Source organism: Arachis hypogaea, chromosome 2 (genome assembly GCF_003086295.3).
Source record: "Arachis hypogaea cultivar Tifrunner chromosome 2, arahy.Tifrunner.gnm2.J5K5, whole genome shotgun sequence".
Taxonomy (NCBI): Eukaryota; Viridiplantae; Streptophyta; class Magnoliopsida; order Fabales; family Fabaceae; genus Arachis; species Arachis hypogaea.
In genome coordinates this window covers 103,207,471-103,218,823 of record NC_092037.1, presented here as the reverse complement: position 1 = coordinate 103,218,823, position 11,353 = coordinate 103,207,471, and the positions used below count along the sequence as shown (strand labels likewise).

The 11,353-nt window shown below is 31.0% G+C and overlaps 2 protein-coding genes across 2 annotated transcripts; both read right to left on the bottom strand.

Moving 5' to 3' along the window:
* Positions 1 to 1,670: 1,670 nt before the first annotated feature.
* On the bottom strand, positions 1,671 to 4,434 carry LOC112761377 (acireductone dioxygenase 2-like). Its single transcript, XM_025808181.3, has 7 exons — positions 4,115 to 4,434; positions 3,307 to 3,418; positions 3,126 to 3,220; positions 2,737 to 2,851; positions 2,531 to 2,655; positions 2,055 to 2,125; positions 1,671 to 1,958 (listed from the first exon to the last, which is right to left on the bottom strand). The coding sequence occupies exons 1-7, from the start codon at positions 4,130 to 4,132 to the stop codon at positions 1,892 to 1,894; spliced, it is 603 nt and encodes a 200-aa protein (XP_025663966.1). The 5' UTR covers positions 4,133 to 4,434; the 3' UTR covers positions 1,671 to 1,891.
* Positions 4,435 to 6,086: 1,652 nt separating this feature from the next.
* LOC112761361 (chlorophyllase-2-like) lies at positions 6,087 to 8,128 on the bottom strand. Its single transcript, XM_025808180.3, has 3 exons — positions 7,850 to 8,128; positions 7,585 to 7,739; positions 6,087 to 7,056 (listed from the first exon to the last, which is right to left on the bottom strand). The coding sequence occupies exons 1-3, from the start codon at positions 7,938 to 7,940 to the stop codon at positions 6,367 to 6,369; spliced, it is 936 nt and encodes a 311-aa protein (XP_025663965.1). The 5' UTR covers positions 7,941 to 8,128; the 3' UTR covers positions 6,087 to 6,366.
* Between the last annotated feature and the right edge of the window lie 3,225 nt (positions 8,129 to 11,353).

The window sequence follows — 11,353 nt, the reverse complement described above, 5'->3', positions numbered from 1 at the left end:
TGAATTTGTCCACGTTGGAACCCAACAATATCGCCACAATTCATTTAAAAACTATCAACCACGGGAATGAACCTTTCTTATCATGTTCATATGTGAAACGCAATTGATGAGTAAACATACATCTCATCTGCCAACAAAGCTAAGATACAACATATTTCTTGCATCCATCCTGCATGCGACTATTAAAAAAAAAAATCTAACACCTGCAAGTTAAGCATCAAATAGACTATTCCACTCTTTGGAAACATGATGTATTATTAATATTATACTAAGATGAGGTCCTAGAATATAACTAAAAACACTCCACTCCTTTGAAATTTTGTATTATATTGTAATATGATTCGACTGAAATGGATCAAAACAAACATACAGTGTAAATGCTTTAATTTCAAGCAGCTCATTGAAGAATTAAAGTTGGATATATGTTGATGTGGTGTTCTATTAGTATATTTTTTATGTTTGAAGGTTTTTTGTGCTCCCTCACCTCTATATATGAGACTGGTGAGTGACAACTCCAAAAAAAAAAACCAACAAAATCCAGAGTCAATGGATTTATGAGGAGAGCACAACCTTTGTAAATTAGAAGATCGCATGGGAACGGGATGCAAATGCTCCAATTTCTCTTATCCCCTGTTTTTTGTTTTCAGCTTATGCTTCCTTATCTTTTTCATTTTGGTTTTTGTATTTGAACTTGTTAATCCTTTTTTTTTTCAGCTTTGAACTTTTTTTGTAACAATTCGGTAAAATTACGAAATGAATCTTTCTAAAAATGATTATGATTTGTAAAATAAATTTTATCATAGTTTAGTGATTTAATTTTTAAAATTATAATTCAAAATATAATTAGCATTAACTATAATAACACAACTAAATTTCACCAATAATAATTTAACAATTAAATAAAATATAGAGGGCAACCAATCCTCTATTTATGAGGGAATTGGCTAAAATTTACCTAATTTTTATGTTATATACATAAAATAGGAATTACAAATATTTTTTTTTTCAATAAGAGACACAAACTTTGGCTCTTATTGTGATCCTACCTATTTAATTAATTAAAATGAAATAACAAAAACAAAATTTATTAATAATCTATCAAATATATTTTTCTATTTTTAAATATTAAAAAATAAAAACTACTTTTCAAGTCCTTCTTCTGAGATCTTCTAACTTTCCGTCTCATCTTCCCTTCTCTTTTCTCCAATGAAACAAATTCCTGTTTTCTATATTCTAACACAAAAACAAATTGGAGACAACCTTTTTTTGTCATTGGAATTGCTCTTAGATCCCAATTTTCAAAACTTCTTGTCAAACCTATGGAACAAACTAGACTCATATCCATCCAACTAGCTCAAAAGCTAATGCTTATTTATTTTTTTATTCTTTTGGGTCCTCAAATCTCTAACTCAAGTTTAGCCCATAAACTCGTGAACCCAACTGTTGTAAACTTGTAATGAACAAAGTGACATAGCACACCCTATAAACAAAATTTAGAAAAAAAAAAAAAAAAAAAGAAGGGTGGAGGTTGGGGGACATGATCCACACAGATATTAGTTCAGTGATTCAGTCACTTCTAACCTCATCTAAAACTCGTGACCGAAAAAAAAAGAAAACTTATCTATAACTAATTGATTACACCTTTTTTAGATGAATCCCAAATACGCCAATACAGCCAAAGAAGAACATATTATTACAATAAAATGCTGATATGCTGATGTCCATCACATTAAAAAAACAACGCTTGCATTAAACTTTTGAACACCATCAAACTTAATGGGTGAATAACACAAACAACATAAAGAGTAGCATCTTTATCCAGAGGTAGCATTATTCTTTTGAGTTCAACTCTTGTTTTAAAGCAGTGAAATCATAGTCTTTTCATCCAATCTTAGGCAGCGGCATCAACAGTTTGTTTGGCAACATCATTTTCCACAAAAGCCTTGATATATTCCTCTCTGCACATTCAAACCACAAAAATGAGGTTCTATGAATTTATGGAGTGCCATTGATTGTCCCGAATGTCACTCAACTCAAATCATATAAATTTATACCTCGCAGGCAGATGATCGTGTGGGCGATTGTACGGAGTCCAAATTGGTTCACCAACGAAAAATCGCAAAGCCTGCAAATGTATAAACAAAAACAAATGAGGATCTCTGCAGCCCTTCAGGATGTCTATTCATCCAAATAATAAGACACAATTAACCATTTAAAGGTAGACGAGATTCAGCAAAACTTAATGTAAATGAACATCAATTGGTAGAAGAAAATATATCAAGTTACATATTTGCATATCACAAGAATACAAGTAGAAAATATAATAATCAGATGCCTGACACCAATCGAAGTAGAAGATCCTTTGATTATAAAAATAAAAGCCTTCCAAAAAGGGAACAAGGCCACGAAGTAAATTTAATCACTCTTCCCACAAAATGGGATGGACTAGTAGGAAGAAATTGACAGGTAGAAGTTCTCTTCAATTTGCAACAATGAAATGCATATTAGTACTGTCATATACGATCAACACCTTAATGTAGTTGCTCTCATCAAGTGTGAAGCGATGATAAATTCCAGCAGGTAAGATGATCATTCCTCCTTTCTTTACCCATACACGAATCCAAGCATCATTTCGATCTCTAACATCAAAATAACCTTCAGGAAAGCACAAACATCAGCAATTTAACATCATATCTAATGTATCGCGACAATCAAAGCAGAAGTATTTCAACAAACCACTTCCAGCAGCACAAAAGCGGATCTCCTCATCAGTGTGAAGGTGTTCTTCAAAGAAACTTTTGATTTTTTCTTCATAATTTGGCAACTTTTCCGGGCAGACCTCACAGACATCCTGCAGAAAAAAATATGCATTTCAGGTCAAATATTCAAAAATTAACACAGGCAGAACATTGTTGGCAATGCCATAACTAGTGTACTGTTCATGTCTTAAACAAAAACATGTTATCCTTTACAATAATTATTGTTCCATGTAAGTCATAATTAAGGATGGTCGTGTATCTGCATTTTGTTGATATTTCTGATTATGTAATTGGAATGGTCAGATTGATGGTGAATAAAATCTAGAAGATAGTAAGGCAACTTTGAATCAACATATTATAACAAACCATGTAGGTATAGCCCCGTTCTTCACGGATCTTTTTCAGCTCTGGATCTGTTTCATGGTTATCAGCATCCAATCGCCAACTAAGAACTCCAAGTTCTGCATGTTAACATGGAAAATCCCAAGTGAGCGTAAGTTCCTCAATAAGCTAATAAAAAGGCAACACATTCTGCAAAGAATCCTACCGGCAAGTTGCTCCAATGACACAAACTGCTTGGGTTCTTTGTGGTGAGGAAGCCTCTGATCTTCTTCACTATCATCCATGTACCATGCTTGAAGGACTTCCTCTCGGGGATCCTGTGAATAAGTGACATTTGAAGAATTATTTATTTTTTTCTATGACTATGAAGTCCGAATGAATAACTCAAAAATTCCTCTCCATTATGTAAATAGAAATAGTAGCGATTTTAGCACAGAAAATTAACATTTTTTTCTTTTTATTTATTTATTTCTTTTTCAAATAAGCAACTATGTTTGAATATATAAAATTATAAATCATGAGAAACTTTCAGCGCTCTCTCTCTCTCTTCCACAAACAAACACAAAGCACACATACGAGGAGCAGAGGAATAATCACTATCGATTCACTAAGCCATTAAAGCAAATAATAAGTTAGAATTACACATTGATAGAAAGAAGCTCAACTTCAAAACAAATGAATCTCACAATTAACCGAACACTGTTCAGCTTGCTTGCCACAGCAGCACTATGCATGGTAAAAAAAATTCTAGACTTCATTACTTCAATATATTTAGTTATTTATTTGTTTATTTCTCTTGAACATATAGCAGCTTTATTATCGGCCCTTTTGAAAACAGTTGAAGAAGGAAGAATTTAAGTTTCTGAAATCTGAATGAAGGAAATAATATAGAGACTTAAAATTGAGCATGTGATGAAACAAAGCAGAAAGAGAAAGAGAAAGCAATGGAGGATATTGCAGAATCAGGACACATAAAACTTTGTAAGGGAGAAGAAGTAAGAATGTAAGATTACCTTGATGGAGGAAGCCATGGTGGTTGAGGTGTTGTTTGGGAGATTTTGATTCTGCGCTTCGTGGAGACGCGATTGTTAGTTAAAAAAAGCAGTGTCAACCCAAACAGAGAGTTTGCGCGTTTTGACCAACATGTCCTGGCCCCCGCTTTCTGGTTAGTTGAATCTGGACATCCTTAACAGTTAACACTGCATCAACAAATTAAAAAATGCCTCCTTTCAAGGCTCTCTTTGAATTTTTAATTAGTTAATATTATTTTTTTTTTTTTTAGTTTCTTCCTGAGCTTTTGATCCTAATCATTTTAGTGGCTTTTCTTTTTTTTTTTATAATAATTCTTTTTTATAGTGTTATAGTTGTTTTCAGGGGCGGAGTTAGATAAATTATTAAAGGGAGGTTAAAAATATTTATACAATAAATTAAGATTAAAATAAAATTTTAAAAAATATTAAACTGAAATTTATATATAATTTACATGTAAAAAATTAAAATTAGGGAGCATCACTCCTTTTCCACCACCTAACTCTGCCCCTGGTTGTTTTATATGAATATTTTAGATTTAGTTATATCTTTTCTTTAAATTTGGGAGAAAGATGTCAAAAGAAAAGTTTTTTATTCATAGAAATTTTTGCAGACTAGAAAATTGTTCCATTCTACATTTTGGAAGAGAAAAAAAATCCCATTATGTTAAAGCATATCTAGATAGATTTAGAAAAAAAATCAATTTTATTTTTGTTTTTGTTTGTTAAAATTCTGTATAATTCAATCAAATATTGTGTCTCCTTTCAGTTTATAACTTAACATAAAAAATATATTTTTACAGATTTAGCTAACATATGACGGCTAATATATGACTTGAAGACAAATGATAATTTATTATTATTAAAAAATTTTAAATATTTTTATTTAATAAATATATTAAAATTTTTATTTTTTTATATTTTTAATAAAAATATTTCTACTAATAATAAATTTATCATGTAAGAGTAAGACACATGTTAGCTATTCTTTTTTTTAATTATAGAACTAATGTGTTTACTGTAATGTGTATAAGTGCCGTTTGATAATATAAATGAAAGTTAATTTTCCTGTCAAAAGAAAATGAATAGGAGTGGCTGCCTTGCAAATTGCAACATTCAATTTGTATTTAATTAGTTAATTGAACAGTATTACTCAATTAATAGTTTTAATTAGAGATTGATGATGTAAAATGTTAATTTAAATATACATGACACTTAATATGTAAAATTAGACACTAAATAATTATGGTTATAAAAAATTATTAATTTAGTCTATTTTTTAATTATATAAAGCATAATTCTAATATGACTTAACAACACTAAATTAATAAATTTTTATAAATATATTTATTCAACATCTAATTATATATACTAAGTATCATGTATGATATGAGTTAATATTTTATATTATCAATCGTTGACGAAAATCGTTAATTAAGTGACTGAAACATAAAAATGATTAATTTATAATCTTTGAAAAACAAATTTAATTGATAAAATTTTTCAAAGACAAATTTAAAAGACAAATCATCTTTTAAAACTATTTTAACTATTAACTCTTATTTTTTATCAGCACTTGATCAGAAATAATATTTTTATATATATGTTTAAAAAAAAGACCCAAATGCATCATGTATAAAAAATAGTAAATACTATGCTGACTAAAATTGATAAAAAAAAAAAATACTAGCACTTAACTGTTGTAGTTAATTAATTGCCACTTGCCTCCTACTCCCATTTGTAATTTTTTCCAATACTAATATATAATGAGAAATATTAGAAGATTATGAAAATTTATTATTTTTATTCATCACTTAGTCATTAATTCAATTTTTTTAATCTAATTTTTTTAATTTAGTAATTCAACCATATATCTTATCTCATTCTTTTAAATATTGATACCTAACTTATAGACAAAAATAATAAAATTTGATAACTCTATAACATTCGTGGCATATAATTATAGATGTCCGTTAGAAATCTGATTAAAACTTGGATTATTGTCTATTATATGATACAATATCTGGTGCTAGAGTAGACATTGCAAGTGAAACGAAACATAGCATGTATGTTCATGATTTACCTTGAACTGTCACCATGGGAAGTAAAATGTGCTATCCTTATGAACGTATAGTGTAAGGAAATAGAATCGGCTATTTCCTGAAAACTAATTAAGTACATGTGTCGACGAGCACGCAAGTATATACTATACTTTCCCTAAGTTGTATGATCTTTTTTCAAACAAGACAATCAAATTTGAAGTCCAATGGTATTGGTACGCTCTGATGCCTATCTGTTGCAGTTGTAGCCAACAAGTGAGTGTTATCTCCATTGAGGTAAGCATTCAAGAATGCAACAATAACTCCTCCAACAAACATCCTCATTGGTTTCCTTGATTCCCCATTCTTGCATAGACAGTAAGTAGCTTTCCCTGCAAGTCCCTTGGTATCATCATCAAGCATGTCAAGATGCCCATAATCCTTGGCCACAAAATACCAAGCTGGTTTCTGGCATTCACTGAAGAAGTTCTCATGGTTCACACCTTTCGGTGCACAAGGGGGAAACAAGGGATTCCTCTTCACTTCACCTAGCCCTGACCCTATCACCAATGCAGCCATATCAACATCGAATGAGTGAGGGACATATGTCAGAACTGGCGGCGGAGTTTGCTTTCCCTTGTCCATTCCATCCACCGGATCCACTCCAATTACAGCCGAAAACCTGAGATTAGTGGTCGTGTTTAATTTTCTCAGAGCAAGAGCGAATGCTGTTTTACCTCCGCGACTATGGCCTGCCAGTGCTAACTTGCTGAAATTCGGCCTTACATTTGATGGCAGGAATTTGGTGAGTCCTTCAGATAGCCAATTTGTTATTGCTGCTGCAGAATGAATCTCATCGCTTGTATCGGGTCCAGCCACCGTATATAACTGTAAATTGCGCAAACAATGCATAACTTTCTTTTCAATCTATTGTTTCAGAAAAATCTTGTCATTGCTTATTCATGTGTACCAGTAATGCTGCATGACCAACAAATATTATATTTTGGATTGAAGCACTTGGTCCACAATAATTTGCACCTATATTTATAAGAACTTTTACTCAAAAAACACATAATGTGCACCTGTATTTTTGAGAGTTTGTGCATATAAATCAGTAAAATTTATTTATGGAAGACAATTTAGTATCTATGCTAGCCGACGATTCCGCCAAAATTGCTAAAATCTGCCCCAAGACTTTCTGTTTGGATAAAAGAAAACGATCGCAGACATGAACCATTAACATATGACAAAGCAGATCAGAGAAATATATCCATGACCTAGGCCCTTCAATAAGTAATCAGTGGCCCCTTGTCAATAGTGGTGCTTTAGATGAAATTAAGTGGCATTTTAGAAGTGCATGTTGCAAAACGAAACTATATTTGACACATTAGAGTGTAAAGAGGAAGATTGATTAACCTGTGGAGCAATGACAATAAAGCCATGAGAAGCAACGTGTTGGATAAGTTGGGAGTAGAAGATATTATAAAGAAGGTAGCCATGGAGGAAAAGCAGAATTGGGAACTCTCCATCTTCAAGAGGCGTTGCAAGTAAGAGCGGTTTTGGTGGTGGAACTGAAAATATCAAAAGCAGATACAAGCTAAGTCTTGTGAAATTGAGCTTCATGCAGGCCTAAAATGAAGGAAAATAAATAAGCAATAGAGAAATGAACAATTGTAATTACCGGTGCATGTGGTTGATCTCCATTCAACCCTTTGAACATGGGTGCTGTGTTTTCCACTATCAAAGACATTGGTTGAGGAATAGGAACACATGACATGAGAGAGCTGCTTCCGGTTTTCCCTTAATCTGCAGCTGCAACTCTTACTCTACATCCAAAACTGATGATAAACTTGTGGCTTTTATACAATCTTCTAGATTTTTTGGTTTCCTATAATCTGCCCAATGGATATTTTGGCGGGTGTCCTTTTTTTTTTTGTTCAACTTATAGTTTAGGAAAAGAAAAACTTCCAATAGTTTTTATTACTATAAATATTAGAATGTGTTTAGAACTGGAAAATAAACATTATGTTTGGAATGAATAAGTGGTTTTTTCATAGTCCATACAAATTTTAATTTAGTTCTAATAAATTATTAGTTTTGACGTTTCGAAAATCACTCCAATTAGATAAATAGTTACTTCTATCGCTTTCAACAAAATTTCAAATATGATGGATAAATAAGTTTTGGTAAATTTTATTATAAAATAATTAAATTTTAAAAAATATTATCATGAAGTAAATTAGTTCTTTACAAAAATCAATTTGTCTAAAAAACTTTTAGAATAATAAAAATTTATTGAAAAAATAAAAAATCTCATTTAAAATTTTCTAAAAATCAATTTAAATCTTTATCTATAAATTATTACCAACAAAAATTCCCTTAAAATATGAATTAAGATAAAATAGTGATAACTAATAAGCCCAAGGGGTTTTTTTCTCACTTAAATCTAGCCTGCATTAAGAGCACTAATTATAGATTTAAGAGTGAATACCAATTTGGCCTCTGATAATTATTTCGAAAGGACAACGAGGCCTTCAAGAAAAAAAAACCATCCAACCCGGCTCATAATATATTTTTTTTATGACTGATTAGCCCCTGTAAAAAAACTAACATTGACTTTTTTTTTACACAGAGAGCTAATCTGTCCCATAAAAGTAAAGCTCAGGAGTTGGGTTGGTATTTTTTTTTTTGTCAAGGACCTCGTTGTCTTTTGAGGTAATTATCAGGGGCTGTTTAGGGTTTTTTTCTAGATTTAAAATAAATAGAGTTGTCCAAAAAGATTTAGTCATTAAGAAAAAATATAGATAAATAACATAAATATTGAATAACATAAACAATAATTTTAATAAAAAAATAAATTAATTATTAAAATCAGATTTTAAATTTATTAGAATAATTAATTTTTAAATTTAAATTATTAAAGTTAGGCAACATAACTTCCTCTTAATATACTGTCACATTACGTTTCCATTCTATTTCATTAATCTCGTCGTCCACGTTGCCGCTGTCGGCTACTGCCGCGCAAGTGATGCCATGGCGCACGTTTTACATGCGCCACTGCAGCTATCTCGCGTTCCACGAGTACTACTGCTGCTGTGCCTCGCAATTCTTGGGCAACGTTGTTGCTGTCTCGTCGTCATCCTCCCTCCCCTGCCGTGATCCTCCTCCTCCTCTTCTTCCTCCTCCTCTTCTTCCTCCTCTTCTTCCCCTTTTCCGGATGAGATTTGCATTAGATCAAATATCTCTTTTGCATGAAAAATAAACATTCTATTTGTAGGAAAAATAAATATCTGGATTGGATGTTTATTTTATTAGGTATGTAGATAGTTATTTTTATTCTATAGTAGAAATTTATTTAATTTGGATTAAATTTAAGTAGATTCAATAAAATTTGTTGGATGTTCATTTTACTAGATATGTAGATGGTTATTTTCATTCTAAATCGATGTTCTTGATGGAAAAAAGCTCGACGGCGCTTAGGCTGGGTGGCGAGGGAGGAACCGCCGGCGCAATGAGGGTTTGGGGAGGGAGTATACGGCAGTAAAAAAGTTAGAAGGTGGATGGTTAAAATATAAAAGATAAAAATAGGATTTTGAGAGGATAATTTATGATGAACTGTTTTTTTTTTTTTGGCCTTTCTATAGGCTAAAAATGCAACCTCTTATTTATGTTGTTTACAATCTCTGTTATCTATCTAGTGAAACCGATTATTTAAATCTTTTGTTAAATTTAAACCAAATTAATCACTTGATAACAAAGGAATCCCAAGTCAACCCGTATATTTTTAGTTATGAAACTAAGTAATATTTGTTACCAGCGAAAAGGAAAGGAAAAAAATTAAGAATGTATTTGGTTTCTATTTGTAAATTAATATATCTTTTTTTATTTTTTTTAATCTAAAACAGAGAAAGTGAAAATATTTTTTTTTTAAAAATATTAAAAACAAAATCACAAAAAAAATAAATAAAACGCGAACTAAAATTGCCCTAAATTTGGAAAAAGAAAAAGAAAAAGTGGGATAATGAACAGAAAAATGTTGCCAATCCCCAATTCAACATGAACAGGTCATGGGAGCCTTATAGCTATGAATTATTAGGCTATGAATGGGCTTGGTGACCTCAAAATGATAATGACCCTAAACAATTCATGCATATATGTCCCATGTCTTACCCCGGCATAGCTAGAATATATCGTAATAATAGCTAGATTCCCCCAATCGATCTCTTTCACCATTATTATATGCTGTAACAAGCATTATATTATATTTTATCTGCTAATTGTCATACACATAAACAATCGGAAAAAAGAACACCACAAGCCGTCTCTCCTATAAGAAGGAATCACTACTTATCATTCCTTTTGTTAAATATAAGTAAAAGGAAATATACAATGCAAATTAATCTCAACTATCATTAATATTTCATTTTTCTAAGGGTCTATACAAAGAAGTCTATAAACAGTATTGTTTCTGGACTAAAAAAAAAAACTTGCCATATCAAATCAAGTTGCTGCTACAAAGCAAACTTTGTTTTGTTTTTTTTTTCCCCTTTTAGGATAAACATCTTTAATTTTATCATTTATCTTAGCCACTGATCTTATTCACTTTCTTTATACTTACCAAAAATGAGACTCTTATTATTAATTCCTTAATTCGTCTATACTCATTACTTTAAATTTCAAGATTAAATTATTTATTTATGTATTTATTTTTTATTTCCTCTTCCAATCATGGATTTTTCTGCATGCATATAATATACATTGCCCATTGCGTGCATCAAGTTTCATGATCTTAGTAATAATGAAGGTATCATTGTGCTACAGTTTTGAACCGCCTCCTGCACCTTTCTTTCGCGAAAAAAAGATACATATCCGTGATGATGAGACTCAATTCGCTTTTACCTCTAATCTCCTATCCCTATGTCAAGCAGCATCTTCTTTCTTATATTGTGTCCAACAATTTTGTTCTTGGTTCTTTCTTGACTGATGACTTTATTTAGTATATCACTTTTTTTACTTTATTAGGAGAACAATATGCACATATCTTAAAATTTTAAAAACTACATCACCCATTCACCCGTTATAATTTGGTGGTGACCATTATAACTCGGTCAGTTATATTTTAGAATAATAACTTATCTTTTCAATTATAAAATCCAAATATTATATATTCTTTTTATTGTAACCA